Source organism: Periplaneta americana, chromosome 17, assembly GCF_040183065.1.
Source record: "Periplaneta americana isolate PAMFEO1 chromosome 17, P.americana_PAMFEO1_priV1, whole genome shotgun sequence".
In the NCBI taxonomy this organism is placed as follows: domain Eukaryota; kingdom Metazoa; phylum Arthropoda; class Insecta; order Blattodea; family Blattidae; genus Periplaneta; species Periplaneta americana.
The window spans coordinates 117,756,682-117,775,542 of record NC_091133.1 but is presented as its reverse complement, the minus strand read 5'-3'; the positions used below and the strand labels follow the sequence as shown (position 1 = coordinate 117,775,542).

At 34.3% G+C, this 18,861-nt stretch overlaps 1 protein-coding gene across 2 annotated transcripts in view; it reads left to right on the top strand.

The window, feature by feature from the left end:
* Positions 1-18,861, top strand: part of LOC138692690 (vesicular acetylcholine transporter-like) — a 436,812-nt gene that overhangs the window by 56,455 nt on the left and 361,496 nt on the right. The window contains exon 2 of one of the 2 annotated variants that reach the window (XM_069815816.1): positions 2,234-18,791. The exons of the other annotated variant lie outside the window; for it this stretch is intronic. Coding sequence (XP_069671917.1) covers positions 2,524-4,470 — 1,947 coding nt within the window. The 5' untranslated portion in view covers positions 2,234-2,523 and the 3' untranslated portion in view covers positions 4,471-18,791. Of the gene's footprint in view, positions 1-2,233; positions 18,792-18,861 lie in introns of those variants that run through there. 2 annotated transcript variants of the gene reach the window in all.

Here is an 18,861-nt window from a genome sequence, read left to right as displayed (position 1 = left end):
AAATGTATTTCAGAAAATAAGCAATGCATTTAAGATTACATGGTCACTTTTATTTCACAAAATAACAAATGTAGGCCTACTTGAGATTTTAACATATATTAAAAAAAATGGAAAATGGATTTAAAAACTCCTCAACTTTATTGCATTTTAGCGTCCGACAGGCATATTCTCCATAGCTGAAGCTGCAGCTTGATGAATTGTACTGTGTTGTACTGCACTAGCACAATCACCACCAACAATATTATGTGTGTTGCTTCATCAATTTTACTCTCTATTGTACAGGAGCTATGACGTCACGAATTCCAAGATGGGTTTTTACGTACGTCTTCACTTTACGCCAAATGATCTCGATTGGATTTAACATTGGAGAATAAAGTGCCAACCGTAACTTCTGAAATACAAGTGATAGTTTCTGAAATACAATTGACAAATCTGAAATACAATTTATGTTTTCTGAAATACAATTTATGCTATCTGAAATTAAATTGACAAATCTGAAATACAATTGATACTATCTGAAATTTAATTGACTAATCTGATATACAATTGATATTTTCTGAAATACAACTGGAAAAGGTGTAGAAAAATACTTTTATAGCCACGTGCATCAAAGCCGGTTGAAAATGTAGTAACCATGGGTTACTAAACCACGGTTAAAAAGTAACCATGTTTAAAGTGTAATTTCTGTGCACCAATCATAATCATAGGTTATTTAAACATGGTTACTTGAAACCTCATTTAATCAGAGTAGTGTGTGTGTTGGTACACTGACGTTTCAAGACATCTGACCCTACTAATCGATAGTCATCTATAATATGTTGGTGTAAGTGCGGCTTCTTTAGTTTTTATTTCTATGAAAATATGGCGAAGATAATAGTCAATGTCCCCAATCGCACATAAATATAGCAGTGTTGCCAGACTTCCTAATGAAATAATATGATACGTATATATTTTTTTATTTTTTTAGAAAACCGCATACTTTACTTCTTATCAATTTCTTTAACGATAAGAATAATAATAAAAATCATACGTGTAATACTTACAGAGTGAAAATAGTATTAATAATTAGGGTAAAATTATTTTTTATGAAAAAATTATTCATTTGAGGCTAATACGGTACCGGTATTAGACATTTTTATTGTACTTCATGCAAGGAATAAGTAGTTAAGGGGTTACGTACACCTTCCACCTTTTAAAATTTATTCCTCCGTATCTTTAAGCCCTATTTTAATCAAATTTTGTAAGATTAATGTCTGGAAATTGCTCTTCGGCATAAAAAAATACTTGCCTACATAAAAAGTTTTTTGAATTGTAAATTTTCAAAATTTTTAATTTGCCTTTTGTACCAAACTGTTATTTAAAAGAAATTACTTTCAAGTATTTTAATATTTTTTTAGCAATTATCTTTTTTTCCTGAAAAGGAACATTCATGTTAACAGACTTTAGCTCTATGATTAGAATATCTGCAATGCAAGACGAAAAAGTTTTTCTTAATATATCCTTTTTAATTTTTTTTAAGAAATTCTTTATTTAAATTTTGTTCGTTAGTAACATTTTTTGGATTGGTTAAGGATTAATTTAAAGTTTGTTGATGTTGCTATGGAAATAGACTATGCGAATATTCTGAAAAGTTCTGGAAGATTATGATTTAAACAATTTAAAAAAATGTATTTTTCAGAAAATAATCTATAAAATTACAGATTGCTGGCTGGTATTGTATTTGTATGGCAAGACAATTTAATTCATACGTTGGTCAATTTTATAGATACATTAAAATTTCTTTCACAGATATAGAGCTAAAAATTCATGTTAAATTATTATAAGAAAAATGAAAAACAAATTTTACTCTCGAAGGTGTGTGTACCCCTTTAATATCTACATAATCATATTACTTCCAAGCTGTATTGCAATGTTTATTTTATGACGATAGGTAAATTTGAGCAATTCGATGAATTTTTGTTTCAGTTGACGATCTGGGGGAGACACAGACCATGTCGGAGATCACTTAGCAATATGTTAATCTGTAATAGCCAAGAAATTCACCTGCCGAGCAAGACGTCTGAGGTCGGGTGGGAACGAGCTACAGATTTACCTTTCCCCGAGACCCTTACCAAAATTTAAACAATACTTCTAATTTAACTTTGAATAGCAATTTTTATGTTTATTCAAAAAAAAAATTAAAATCAGAAAAAACCAGAGCCTAATTTCTTTTTTTGTCTCTGTGTATTTGAAGGTTGTCCGACACCCGCCCGGCTAGTTCCCGCTTCCGGCTAAGGGGGATGATGCAGGCACCACCAACGTCTCGTTCCCATCCGACCATCACCTTGCTGCCACCACCGCAACTTCGACCGGAAGTCACACACTAATACACTAACACAGCACACGATCCTAAAAGTATCGATAGTTAACGCAATGGAATAAGAAGAAGTGTACCTTCTGAAAGTGTGGGTATCCTTATCGGAACCAACCACGACGTCCAATCCATTGACAACTTGCTGGGAGTCGGTCATAAGATATTCAGCCATGACGTCCATCCCCATCATCAACATGGAGTTCGGAGAGCTCAGAGACGCGGTGTGGTCCAAGCTGCAGGAGCCCAAGTCTCAGCGCAAGCTCATCCTGGTGATCGTGTCCATCGCCTTGCTGCTAGACAACATGCTGTACATGGTGATCGTGCCCATCATCCCCGACTACCTGCGGTACGTGGGGGCGTGGGGAAAGCAAGAGCCACCACCGCAGGAAATCATGGTGGGCAACGCTACAGTCCGCCCCGTGGTTAAGGCCCATCCGGACCACCACGGCCAAGATCAGGCCACTGGCGTGCTCTTCGCCTCCAAAGCCATCGTCCAGCTAATGGTGAACCCCTTCTCCGGGGCCCTGATCGACCGCATCGGATACGACATCCCAATGATGATCGGCCTCACCATCATGTTCCTCTCCACTGCCGTGTTTGCCTGCGGACGAAGCTACGGGTTGCTATTCTTCGCCAGGAGTCTCCAAGGTGTGGGCTCTGCATTCGCAGATACGTCGGGCCTCGCCATGATAGCCGATCGCTTCACGGAAGAGAACGAGCGCTCTAAAGCACTGGGCATAGCGCTGGCCTTCATTAGTTTCGGTTGTCTTGTGGCGCCCCCGTTCGGCGGAGCGTTGTACCAATTTGCTGGCAAAGAAGTTCCTTTCCTAATTCTGGCATTCGTGTCTCTAATCGACGGCTTCATGCTTCTCCTCGTCATGAAACCGATAAAGCAGCAAATTAAGGAGAGCCGAGAAGAGAAGCCGTCTGGCACTCCCATATGGCGTCTCTTCGCAGATCCTTATATTGCCGTATGCTCCGGCGCCCTCATGATGTCTAACGTAGCCTTAGCCTTCCTTGAACCGACGATATCCCTCTGGATGGAAGACAACCTAACTACTGAAAATTGGAAGATTGGTATGATATGGCTGCCGGCGTTCTTCCCTCACGTCTTCGGAGTTATCCTCACTGTTAAACTGGCCAAGAGGTATCCTCAGTACCAGTGGTTGATGGCAGCCGGAGGTCTAGCTCTTGAAGGACTCTGTTGCTTCATCATTCCCTTCTCCAGCTCCTACAAGGTCCTGATGATCCCCATCTGCGGTATCTGTTTCGGCATCGCTCTCATCGATACGGCTCTGTTACCCACGCTGGGTTATCTGGTCGATGTGAGGTACGTATCCGTATACGGCAGCATATACGCTATAGCAGACATCTCCTACTCCGTTGCGTATGCTATCGGTCCTATAATCGCCGGAGGGGTGGTGGAAGCGATCGGCTTCACTGCACTCAACGTGGGCATTGCCTTCTCTAACCTGCTGTACGCCCCCGTGCTCGTGTACTTACGACACATATACGACTTTAAACCTTTGGAGAACGAGGCTAACATCCTCATGTCCGACCCTCCAGATAAGGAGTACCAGACTTACACCATGCAAGATCAGAAGCCCGTTATAGGAGACTTCAAAAACCATCTGGAATACTCGAGGTTTCCAGACGAGAACACTTCCATGTCCAACTCGTATTACCCCGACGGACAACCTACACAGATCCAAGAAACTAATTTGGACAAACACGTGGCAGACGGGCCTAACGGCTATTACGCAGGGCAACAACAATACAGAGAAGAGGCCAGCAATCAACAGTACCAACAGCAGCAGCAGTATTCACAACAAGGTTATCAGCAGGGATATCAACCTCAGCAACAAGCGCAGCAGGGATATCAACCTCAGCAACAAGCGCAGCAGGCTTATCAACCCCAACAACAAGCGCAGCAGGCTTACCAACCCCAACAACAAACATATCAATCCCAGCGTCAACAACAACCTGGCAATGTGAACGTTCCGAGGCCTGAATCAGCACGAGGGGACACGAATCCCTTCAGGGCCCAACCAGCACCACCTGGGGGTGGAACGGACGCAGGAGACAAGAACCCTTTCCGACAAGGTTTCGGATACTGAACTGTAAAATTACGTTCTGTCTCAACAATAAACTTACGTTGCTACAAGTACACATGAAAGGCATTGTGTTAAGCAAGGAGTTCTGTTCTCAACAGGAGATTTCTTACTTCTGTGTGTGCCTCATTTATTTCAGTTGTATTTATGATTAGCTGTAACTTAGCGCCGAAAATTTAGACCAAAATATACAGGAACTTAATTAACAAACGAATAATGTTAAGAATAGTATTTCTTACTTTGTGCTGAGACTTCTGATAAGAATGTAATGTTAGAACAAGTTGTACAATATAGGTTCAACAGTAAAATTGACGTTTTTATTTTGAAGTTAGTATTAAAATTCAAAACTCTAAACGGTTTATTTGTTAGCTATTCCAGATATTGTATTAGAATTAAATTTAGTTACTTCGTACTTAAGATGTGTTGAATGGAATAGTATCAATTTTAATTATACATAGCATACTATCTTCATTTTAAAACAGGAAGAGATTTGATAACAGAAATGATGAATATAGTTACTATTCAGTATCTAAGTCACATGTTTATATATTTTTAAACATTATTTAAGAGTTTAAAAAATTACATAAGAATCTCAAGGTTGAATTTGTTGACGTATGCATACACATTCGGCCAACTGCATAAGTATTGTTAGACTAAAATACACCTTGATAGTATTGTTCACAAATTGAGAAATCTTAAGTATAATAAAAGTGTAGAATTTGTAAAGAATACACTTCCCAGTGTATCAACATTCAATATCAATAGTATTATCTTCCTTACAACCACAAATCTTTAGGACATTTCAAAATTATGTACAATAATGAATTTACTTAGAAGGCTTGCAGATACAGGACATAATGCTATAGGGACTGAATTATTGTAGGATTGTAAATATGTTTTCTTTCTATTGAGTATGTTTCAATGCATTACATGAATGTCAACTCTTTCATGGTTTTCAATGTGTAAGTAAAGAGGTATGTACATTGCAGTGTATTTAAAAGATAAGCAATGTTTAGAGCTGTGTATAAGTGTGTTTGTGTACATATGATGACTGACAACATATCCTATATCATTAGCCGTAACCATGTAATTACTAAAGATGTCGAATTGATTAATGAATGTATACTATTAGAGTTTTGCACATTTTTCTCTAGTCTATTATGTTTGAACTCACATAGATGATCACCAATAGTGTCACCGTCACTCCAGAACAACCGTAATACATGTATTTGTATCTATATTGTAGATGTAAGATTTTCTATGATGAACAACCAAGGTAAATACATATCAAGTACACATATTTAGGATGAAGAATTTGAGATATGAACTGTTCAAATATGTGATATTAGGAGAGCAACTTTGCTTTGCTCTTCTCCTAACTGTAGAGTTTCTTGTTAATATGTTATAGGTTAGCCTTGAAGATCTGTAGCTTTAGAAATTATAATTTTGAGAGTATGGTGAAGAATAAATTTCATAATCTCCATTGTATTTGTGGGAAGTTTCATTCAATTTGGCAAAATATTTATCAAAGGTATTAAATATCATTACTTTCATGAACTAAACATTGGGTTACAAAAATTAATTCCAAAGCTCCATGAGTAATATAAGGTTAAAATATATTTATATAATCACATGCTAAACTAAGTCATCCTCGGTGATTTAGACGTTACCAAGCACTGAATCATAAGTTCGTGGGTTCAAACCCGAAAGAAGGTGATTGCGACTTCTAAGTGAAAGTATGAAAAAAATCATTATAGATTTAGCAACCTTTAGAACTTCAGTTGCAAAAATAGTTGTAACCATAATTTCATGTAACGTTCACATTCTCATAACGGGTCATAGGAACTAAGTAAACTTATTCCAAGATTAACTAATCAAGAATTACTAGTAAAAAAAATCAAGCTTTCACATTGGACTGAAAGAGATAAAGGTTAATTGTTTTCCTCAAGCATACAAACAAGAGTTTGCATTTCTGTTCTCCATAGCAACCATTTCGTCTCAATAATGATTAAATATTTTATTACATAGCACTCTTATCACATATGATGTACTCTAAAACAAAACTTTCTGCGTTTCTCTTTCTATCGGTATGAATTTTAAGTATCTGAGTCTCGTTAAACGTAAGTTATACGTGTTCGAAACTAGAAAGATAACTTGTGGGAGCCTTGTAGGGTATATTGTCACATAGTATAAAACAGTGAGTAAGGAAAAAACTATACATCTCAATGTTACGCCAAAATTTCTAAATGATCCATTGTAAGGCTTTAAATGTTGCATAAAATTATGACTACAAATTTTCGTACACCTGGAGTTCAAATATTATCAGATTTATAATAATTTTTCCATGCGTTCACGTACAACCCTTCATGGGTGATGAAAATTCTCAGCATGTTTTATTTTGCGTGGGGGGGATTTAAATGCGGGACGTAAAACAATCATGTCCCTGATAGAGGGCATCAAGAAATATTTGCTGACAATTTCTTGCCTACTGTATATCAAAATTCTGCAGTTCCAAGGCAAATTATGATATGTAAATTTTTGGCGAAAATGAAATTTTACGATATGTTGTGCATCATGATGGTATCTTTATTATGGCAAACGATGACATGCAAATCTCCCTTATTTTTCACTCTAACCTTTTGTTATAAAACATGATTCTTGTGATTTTATACAGTCGTTCAAACTTCAAATGATCGCTCCTAAAAGCCTGCAAGAAATGGACTCTCACATTTTGCCTTGGCGGCACAGAATTTCGATTTTACAATGGGTCCATATCAGTGACCCAAAGTAGTTAATCAACCTTCCTATTCATGTGCTGATAGCTAGATAATTATGTTTCGTTTGGACTTTTTTTACTGTTCAAAATAGAGAAAAAAATCATTAAGCTTCTCCGGAGGACTCCGCTCTCGCTTTCAACAGGGAGATAAGGGAAATTATCGCATTGTGCGGTTCAATTTACAGACAAATAGTTATGATTCCAACTATGATTTTCTTCGTCGCCAGATACGAAATTTCAATTAAACCTTCGAAACGTTATGCATCTTGAAACGCATATCTATCAATAAAAGAGTAGAAAATATATTCAATTTGAAGTCTATATAAATAAATATCAGATTATTATAACCTCATATAAACTAAAATAATCTTGACTTAAACAAATAATCAGAAGTAATAAAATTCCTATTTCAATACACATATATTTTAACTTGTTTTCAGTCGTCTAATGATTCCTCATAATAAGGTATATTCTTTTAAAATTTCAGAAACTATTTAATTCATATATCTATTCACCAAAGAATAATATTACGTTAATAAATTAGATATCTTATTGAATAATATGTATCATTACATTCTCCTTATTAAATTTTTGTCACTATATTCGCGAAATACTTCCAATAAATACTACCCGAGGTCTTGATTTTCTCTAGATAAATAAATTTATTAAAACATTTGATTAAATCAAAACATCTCGTGATATTACCTTGTTAAAATTGTGTGTCATCCAATTAACGCAATTAACCTTTTCATAAGCTACTGCCTGAATTTAATGTTTTAATTTTAACAACTATATTAACAACAAAATTCCTGTTAATGAAATTATTGCGTGAATGAACCTCATATAACTAAAATTTATTTGGAAATACCTTGACAATATGTAATAATTGTAAAACGAGATGATTTATAAACGTCGTAATTCATAAAGTAAGATAAGTAATAACTAAAACTAAAATAAAATAAAACCAAAAAGATAGCTTTTCTTGTATCAAATTGACTTTCTTAAAACCTCACGCTAAAACATATTTCATACACGAACCTGTCAACTTCTGTTCCTTTCACAGCACCGTGAATACAACTGGAGATTATCAGATTGCTCGCCGTTGTTACAATATAGATTGTTCCTTGTGCACTGAGTTTTCAAGTGTCTGATTATGAGGAGAATTATTTTTTTAAATATGTGTTTTTTAATGTAATATGCTATATATATTTATCACCGTATATTTGGACCAAATTAAAAAAAAATACATTGTTAACATATCATCTGTTTCTCATAATATTTTCTGGTATTTAAAAATGTAACGGAATTTATGAAAATAACATAAAAACTTTCAATTTTAAATCTTAAACAAATCCACAACGTTTTAAAAATTTACGTTTATGAATGTGAAGTATTTACAGATAAATTAATAAATTTATTAATGTGTATTTGACGACGATGGTTCCATCTACCAAATTGACAAACAACTAGTAAATCTATGTGTACTCTTACTAAAGATTATTTCGTTGTATGTCATCGTCGGACAGAAATGTATAATTGATACACGTTATTGTTCTGATACCAGAAGAAATTGCTCAGATGTGTACTATAGAAGAAATCGAACTTATATTATCACTGTCAAATTTTACTCGAAATACCCTTCAGTGCCATATTGCACCAGATGTATCTAATGATGTTTTACGTTGTTCAATTATAAATATTTATGTTTACGTTTACAAGCAATAAACCTAACTAAATGTAGAAACTGACCCGTTCTGTGGTCTCTATAAATCTTTTGAGTGGAAGTTTCTAATTATTTTCAAATTTCTCTCCGTCACGGTTATACCGTAAAGTCCAAGCAATAAAATCCTTGTAAATGTTGCACTTCCCCGTCCTTTGCCGTCACATATCAGAAACAAACATATCGTTTAGATTTGTAAATATATTTAAAATATTTGAGGCGGACTGATAACAAATATATGATAATTCAGCCTTCTGCTTCACCATTCTGTAAGAGTGTGTTATTATTATAAATTGCAGATGAAATTACAAATGGAAGAGAGTTGTTCCGAAATGTAAGTATAGATTTTATTTCTGAATATATGTAAATAACAGACCTGACAAGTAACTAGTATGATCACCTATTAAGTAATCCCCTTGTGTCTGCATATATTTGCTTTAACATTCCTCTAATTACTTTCTATTCTATAACTATTCTATAACTAAATTTCTGGAATATTGTTCAAGGCCCACGTTACGCCATTTTAAAGTACTTTCGTGTTTTAAAATGGTATCTTTTCACTGCTGATTTCACTTTTAGGAAAAAAATCTGAAGTAACGAGGTAAAGTAAATAAAAAAGCTGCGGAAACACAGACATATCATTGGATGTGAAAAACTACCCCACAGAGAGCATGAATTAGAGCAGTGTTTTATTGGGGAATTCATATTTAAGTAATACTTAGAAGATTATAGGAATGTGTCCTTTATCGAAATCTTTCGAGAATATCTCTGTCGTAATTTTGATTTACGATAGATTCAAGATGTGTCCAATTAAAGTGAACAATGACACTGAAATAATATACCACAAGCAATATTTGAATACGATATAGGCCTAAGCTTTCTTTGGTCTTAGTGATCCATTCGAACATCAAGAAAATTTTGACTTTGATCTCCAGCTCACTCTAGAAAAACCACGTGTTATTACCAGTATTACCTACCAGTGATAATTTAGCCAATTAACCTTAAATTCAAAGCAAACTGTTGCAACCCATCATATTCTTTCCTGTAACTCGTTCTGTAAGACTTCCGGGGAAAATTTTAGATCGAGTGTTTTTTATTTTTTTGCGAAACTTCAGTTACAATCAGGCGAAAAGTTTCTTATTCATGATCGGGTTTTAAACAAACATTTTAGTGTTACATTTCAATGACATTGTGCAAGTTTCAAATACTGGCTATGTTGTGCTCTCTTCGTATTGGTGGTCGTTCAATATCTTGATGATCCCTACAAACACCGCTGAAAATTTTAGCATTTGGTCTCCGATTCACACTAAAAAATCACGTCTTGTTATCAATAATAATTTAGCCAATTAACCTTGAGTTCAAAGCGAACTGTTACAACACATCACCTAACACTTTCTTTCTTGCATCTCGTTTTGTGAGAATTTTGGAAAACATTTTACACCAAAGATTTGTTCTCAAAACTTCAGTTACAATCAGGTGAATTGTTGCCAATTCATTTTTAATTTTAAAATAATAATTTTCATTTTTACTCTTCAGAAGCATCGTACAAGTTCTCAAACCCTGGATATGTTGTGCTCTCTTCGTAATGATGGTCGCCCGATGTCTTGATGATCTCTCCAAATACACTGAAATTTTTTACCTTTGGTCTCCAGTTCACTCTGGAAAAACCACGTCTTATTACCATATATAATTTAATCATGAATTCAAAGATAACTATTTCAACACATCACCTAAAACATTCTTCTTCGCATCTCGTTGTTTTGTGAGAATTTTGGGAAACTTTTTATAACAAATGCTTTGTCCTCAAATCTTCAGTTACAATTAGGTGGACAGTTTCCCTATTCATTTTCAATTTTTAAACAATCGTTTTCATTATTACTTTTCAAAGGCATTGTACAAATTCTCAAATCCTGGTTATGTTGGGCATTGTTAGTAATGGTGGTAGCCCTATGTCTTGGTGATCTCCCCAAATATCACCAAAAATGTTGACGTTTGGTCTCCAACTCACTCTGGAGAAACCAAGTTTTATTTCCAGTGACAATTTAGCTAATTAACCGTGAATTAAAAGCCAACTGTTGCAACACATCTCTTTAAACATTCTTTCTTGTATCTGGTTGTTGTTTTGTGAGAATTTTGGGAAACTTTTTGTAACAAATTCTTTGTCCTCAAATCTTTAGTTACAATCAGGTGGACAGTTTCCCTATTCATTTTAAATTTTTAAACAATCGTTTTCATTATTACTTTTCAAAGGCATCGTACAAATTCTCAAATCCTGGCTATATTGTGCATTGTTAGTAATGCTGGTACCCCTATGTCTTGGTGATCTCTCCGAATGCCACTGAAAAGTTTGACGTTTGGTCTCCAACTCACTCTGGAGGAACCAAGTTTTATTTCCAGTTATAATTTAGCTAATTAACCCTGAATTAAAAGCCAACTGTTGCAACAAATCACATTACACATTCTTTCTTGCATCTCGTTGTTGTTTTGTGAGAATTTTTGGAAACTTTTTATAACAAATTCTTTGTCCTCTAATCTTTAGTTACAATCAGGCGGAAAGTTTTCCATATTCATTTTCAATTTTTAAACAATCATTATCATTATTACTCTTCAAGTCATCGCACAAATTCTCAAATCCTGGCTATATTGTTGTGAATTGTTAGTAATGGTGATCTCCCGATGTCTTGGTGACCTCTCCGAATATTACCGAAAATTTTGACGTTTGGTCTCCAACTCACTCTGGGGAAACCAAGTTTTATTTCCAGGATAATTTAGCTAATTAAGCCTGAATTAAAGCCAACTGTTGCAACATATCACCATGCACATTATTTCTTGCATCTCATTATTTCGTGAGAATTTTGGGAAACTTTTTATAACAAATTCTTTGTCCTCAAATCTTCAGTTACAATCAGGTGGACAGTTTCCCTATTAATTTTCAATTTTTAAACAATCGTTTTCATTATTGCTCTTCAAAGACATCGTACAAGTTCTCAAATCCTGGCTATCTTGTGGTGGTAGCCCTATGTTTAGGTGATCTCTCCAAATACCACTAAAAATTTTGACGTTTGGTCACCAGCTCACTCGGGAAAACCGCGTCTTATTACCAGTAATAATTTAACCAATTAACGATGAATTCAAGCCAAATGTTGCAACACATCACCTGGCACATTCTTTCTTGCATCTCATTGTTTTGTGAGAATTTTGGGAAACGCTTTCTACCAAATGCTTTGTCATCAAATCTTCAGTTGCAGTTACAATCAGGTGTACAGTTTCCCTGTTCGTTTTCAGTTCTTAAATAATCATATCCTTTTTAACAACTGTTGTATTCCTTAGACAATCTTGATGTTTGTATTTTTTTAAGAACAGCACAAACATAGAACTATTAACTGTATTGCGAAAATAAAGTAAAATTAAATACTCAAATATATTAGATGAGCTAACTCTCTTAAAAGACACACACACTTGGGGTAGTATATCAGTCAAGAGAAGGTATATACTGGATATTGCTCGACGCACTTGTTTTTTCTCTACAATATGTAGAATAGTATACTGAAACATTCATAGAGTTATTATACAAATTATTAACCATGTACTGAATTCTAAAAAGGCTATGAGCATAAGTTATAGTTCTCAATAACTTCCAGGCATAGCAGTTACAATTAAGCAGTAGCAGTTTTAATAATCTCAAAATTCAGGTGCAAGTATATTAAACACAATTAAAAGCTATTTGCGTTTATACTCTGTCACAATTCGAGTTGTCACTGAACAATAAGTGTTGTTACAAGTTTTAAATAAAGTAACGTAAACAACTTTGTAAAGAATGGTTGGCAGATGGAAGAATTATCCTTTTGTCTTTAAAGTGCTATTGTTCTTGGAGAGCTTGTAGGTATTGCTAAAAAAATATGTTTTTGTGAAGCAAAGCATTTAAATGTTAGAATCACAAAAGAGACATCGAAAATAGGGACATTTATCCAGTCATATTGTGCCTAGGGAAGAAGAAAGTAAATTCAACAGCTTTCATTAATATTATTATTATTTTAGTATATCGTGATATAAGCTAATAGAGTTCAGCTAGAGAAATATTTTACAAGAAACAAAATATAAGTCAAATTTCAACAGTTTAAGTGATTCATGAACATATCAAACTTTGAGTAACAAAACGCACCTTTTTTATGCACAAGAACTAGGAGTGGAAAATGCAAGCATATCATTATATAATTTTTAAGCCTTTAATTAATTAATGTACAGTTTCATAAATATTTTAATGTACATATTTAAGTCGAAACACACTTCCTTCTATTTATGTATCTGTTGCCTGCTAAGTATTAATTTTAGATTCTTAGTAATGGAAACAACACAGATCAATTTAAAATTATGACCAGTGTTACAAAAAAAATTTTCGTTTGTTTTTTACTTTTATAATGATTTATGTAACATTTTGAAATGAAATACTTCACAAAAACTGTGAGATATTGTCATGCTAAGAATCCAGTAGATAATGTTTCAATGTAGTAGAACGTAACCTCATATTGAACGATTGTGAGATTGCTGCTCTCACAATTCGTGAAGTCCAGTGTTGCCATATCTCTGGATGTCTAGAAAATAAATATTCAAGTTCACTAATGTTCTGGATATGTAAAGACACAAAAATGTTCTGTATATCTGGAAGTGTCATCGCTGAAGATGTTTGGGTTGTGTACATTTTAAGACTTATGAATGGCTGATATTATCCGTAATTACTCGTGTATGGTATGGACGATATAATATTTATTTCGTTATAAATAGTTTATAATACTGATTACTTGTGTTTAAGAACTTCGGGAAATGTAGCATTGATAGTAATTGAAAGTTGAATGTTCCCACTTCTCGTGCAAAGTATTATCTTGAGATCCGTTACTGTAACTATGCGTATCCGACATAAATACCGACTCCACATTTAATGATAATTAGTGTTTTGAATGACGTCACTAAGAATATAGTAATCGGGCACTATCGTGCCGTGTTTCATGAGATACACTTTTGTCACTCTGTAACTGTCACACCTTAAATATCCAGTTATTATAAATTATTGATGTAAACCTTTCAAATTTTTGTTAGTGTTAGTCTTTTTTTTTCTGTTGCTAAGTGAAATAAACGTTTGATTGCGTTTTTTACTACAGGCGTCGACGCTCCAGGAGTTCTTCCACATTATTGTTACTATCTTTCCGTTGTGTTTGTGGTTCAATTATGAAATATAGGCCTAGTATAAATATTGTTTTCAATAGCAAATAAATGAATGCGTGATGCGTGCTAGGATGAATGAAATATTTAAATGGACTCGTAAGAAGAAAGGAGCCGAAAGTCATCGCTGCGGTGAATTTTATGAATTGCGTTCTAGTAATATGCTTAGTAACTTAATTTATCATTAAATTATTATGTTAAAATTCCCATAATTATCTCCATTAGCCTATTTTAGAATATAACACACGAAAGTTTAACGTAAATATTTTTGTAAGTCAGATGCACTTTTCTTGCGATAAATTTCGTTTCAAATTAAAATTCGCAGTTTTATTGAAAGATACAGGTTGGATGGTAACCTCTGCACCAAAATGAAACTGGTAATAGAACACGAGGAGAGGTTTGAGAAATCTAAATAAGTTTTTTTTTTCCCTAACAGTCACAGTTTTAGAGGAAATCGTTATGTTTCTATGAAGCATTTGGCAACATCACGGCTACTGCAATAACTCTAGCAACCGCGATCTGCACTCCTTACCTTCCCCTCCCCCTCTGCTGTGTTCAGTCGGTAACACGCGACGTTACGCTGTGTTGCAAGATTTATTTTAAAGATTTTCGAAATTATTACATTTAAATTCATGGCTAAACGTTTAATTTGCAAAAAAAAAATTCAAGACATTAACTGTTCAGATTATTTTTATTTATCTGCTTGTAAAGCAATGGAGCACTGAAAACATTGGGCGAAGAGTGTTTTTTTTAACGGTGTTTCATCGAAGGAAAAATGTAATAAAAGTTTTGTTATATTTAACATGTAGAATCATCTCTTAAATTTTGGTGCATCGGTCCCCTTCCAATCTGTAGATTCGTTCATCAGGACTGATAGTTATGATGTAAGTTACAAGTAGACATATACAGGGTGGAAATGAAATAACCTTTCAGATTTTGAAAGCGAATATTTCATGTTTTACGTAACAAAAAGTGTAATACCACATTGGTGGAAACTTCATAGTTTTCTCAGAAAAAAAAAAACAATGTTTTTCCCAAATGTTCAACATCCTCTTATTCGACAACTATTGCGAGTAGGATCGTGATTTTTGTCATATCGATAGAAAATCTATTAAATAATCATTTATCTCTCTGGCGTATTTCAATAGCTTGGACGATTTTCGTGTAAATTTAATTTAAAAACCACTGATTAACAGATTGCAACGTTGTAGCCAGAGAGGAAGTTGGAGGGTAGGGACACAGACCTGAGCTCGTGGGCCTCTTACGTCTGTAGTATGAGAATAAAAAGCGTTAGCGGCGATGTTGCCAGACTGCTGAAACTTCCAACTCAATTTTCTAATTAACCGCGCATTTAATCACAAAACGTAATATAGGTTTTCTGTTCATTTAACTGTACCCAATAGTCCATTTCAATTACTTGACTTCCACCCTGTAGAATCTGATATTTACAGTTAAGTACTCGTATGTGAAAAATTATTTACTTCTTTAAGGGGAGTAGGCCGGCGTTGAAAAGTCGAAATGTTGCTTTTATGTTATGCCTTTAAAAACCATACGTATCCAGAAAATAAATTCAACACATTGTTTATAAGCTTCATTTAAGTTTAATATACAGGGTGTAAGGTAAGGTGGTACATTCATTGTAGGATGTGATTCCTTAAAATGTAACAAACAAAGAAGTCTAATATCATTTTGCTCGTTTTAGCGAGGTTTTTGAATAAATAATACTTTTATGCCAACATTTCGAGCGCGAATTTTACGAATATTGTTTAAAACACACTGTACGTCCAACTGCACACTAATGCAATGTAAACATCACAACAGCTGATCAGTTGCGAGTACTAGTCAAACGGTCTGCCGTCTCGACAGCAACAATCAATGTGTCCAATGTTTCTTCAATCGATTAAGTCGAAAGCTGTGAATTTTCTAATTAAAATACTGCTGCAAAGTGAACAAAACAAACGTTCTCTTCGTTGTTATACAAGAAATTAAACCGTATTTCAAACAGTATTCGTAAAATTCGCGATCGAAATGTCGGCATAAAAGTATTATTTCTTCAAAAACCTCGCAAAAAGGAGCAAAATGATATTAGATTTTTTTGTTCGTTATATTTCAAGGAATCACATCCTAAACTGATGTACTACCTTATCTTCCACCTTGTATACAAAAATATAAACTATTAAATGTATCACTAATACAAGGTTTTATTGGAACTAAATATAACAAAATTCACCTTATGAAAGATATTTTCAGAAGTATGTGGAGTAGGATTTTTTTTAAACTTTATTTCCTAAGTTGGTTGCATAAGATATTCCGAATATATAGCTGGTAGCTTTGAGAGTAATTGCAATAGAAATTTCCAAATTTTATACAGTGTAGAAGTAATATACCTATGCAGATTTTAACAGCTTATTCCTTGGATGGTGTACGATAAAAAAAATTGAATACCATTTTAGTCCCAAATGAATACTTTTCTAAGGGGGGAAAAAAGTAATTTTCCCTTAACACTGTTTTACTCGTAAGTACTATCTGTACGATTCTGATTTTTACACCTTCCATTAGAGGAACAGATAAACAATACTTTTTCCCTTGCAGTTTTGCAATAACATGGACAGTTCTTTAAAATTAAATAAAATGATAGACATGTATCGTTATTTCCTGCCATTAGCAAATCTAGGAACTCTGTTGTTCAGACCGAGTGCGTTTTTTCTTTCGTACGTGAGCCAGCAATGCACTGTTGCCAAATTACGCAGAATTTCAGCCTAATTTCTAATTAACTATACACTTGATTATAAAACGCATAATAGTTTTTTTTTTCATTTATTTTATGTATTCTATTGCTATTTCAATCTACACAGTTATTTCACTTCCACCCTATACATTACACTCATTGTTGAAAAATTGAAATTCTTTGCATGTTAGTCCCATTTTCTCTGTAACTACTTAAGACGGAGAATTGAAACTTTCATCGTAATGTTTCAATTATGCTATAGTAAAATGGAGTACATACGAATAAAACATCAATTTCGTATTCCTATAAATTCCGAGAAATTATTGCCCCAAAATTATGTCTTAGTTAAAGAGAATGTATTAAATATTTTATTAATTTGTCCTACAGAATAATATCTGTACTAATGACAATCAATATTTGAGGAGAAAAATTCGCTCCGGCGCCGGGGATAGAACCCGGGTCCTTGGTTCTACGTACCAAGCGCTCTGACCACTGAGCTACGCCGAATTCAATCCACAGCACCGGATCGAACCCCTCTCCTTCAGGTTTTCCTTTGTGGCCTGACTCCAAGTTAGGCATAGGTATACGCTGACGTTTTATGTGCAAGTCAACTGCCATTATACAAGGGGCGCACTCAACTGAGTGACTGTTTGGCCGGGATTCCGCAGTTAAGTGCACAGTAATCTGTACAGAAATAGGCACTGCTAGCTATGAGAATATATTAAAGATTTTATTAATTTGTCCTACAGAATAATATCAATTTTTTTCCTCAATATTGATTGTTAAAGAGAATGTATTTCTTTCTTCCTAATGTTAATATTAATAGGTATATACAGTCAATTTCAAAAATTCAGGTTAATTTGATTATTGCTTCCTGAGATAATAAGCTACTCATTTGGTTTTCTGTAACACAGGAAGGGCTAACTCCCCTTAAACTGTATCGCTTTCGGTTTCAACTAAGCTTCATTTCATATATCTTTCTACTAAGCCTCAGTATATTAAACAGAAATATTTTTATGCAATGCTAAATTAGAAATAGGAGTACTACCGCAAAATATCTAAAGGCTGGTTCACAATAAACCGGGAACGAGAATCAGAGTGAAAACGAGAAGCAGAGGACGTGAATATGAAAATTTTTGATTCACAATAAACCGAGAACGTAGACGACTATGCATATCGAAATGCATGTCAATAACGATATATAAAGTCGATATTACGCATTCTGATGTTATTTGTGTATAATTGACCAATGGCGTTCTCTTATGAGTGCAAGGCAGCCAACATAAACACAGGTTAACCAACTTCGAAATTTCAATTGAAACATTTCATTAGGTACGGTACTATAAATATGCCCATGCAACCAATACAGTAATAAAATATGATTCGCTTACGATCGGTGTTCAAAGATGCAGCTATTGAAAGCCACGCATTCTCCTCCATTTTCTCATCTTTATACGAGGCGCGCCGCTTATCGTAAACGTGAGGATTTTCCTCAACACTCAATATTAGAATCTCATCAAATAAAACTTGCTCCATGATGCACAGCACAGAACAAAATAATACATAGGTTATGTCACGGTCTTCTTGTTACAAAATATACGACAAAATATCTTTTAGATGGCAATAGAATGAATCTAGTGGGCTGTGATCGGAAACGTGAACGCCAAAGTTGAAACCTTGCCAACTCTCCGTTCCCGATCCCGGGCTCCGGCAAGCTTTTCGTTAATTGTGAATGCTCACATTTAAATGTACACATTTTAACAATTTTACCGTTTTCATTCCGATTCTCGTTTCCGGTTTATTGTGGACCAGCCTTAAGAAGCGATTGCTTATCGAAACCGTTATCATATCGGAGTCAAACTATGTTTATTTAAAAAAAAAAGAAAGTTACATCAAACTTCATATAATCACTGAAGAAAGAATGTTTACCTGCATAATTACATAATGCTTTTAGTT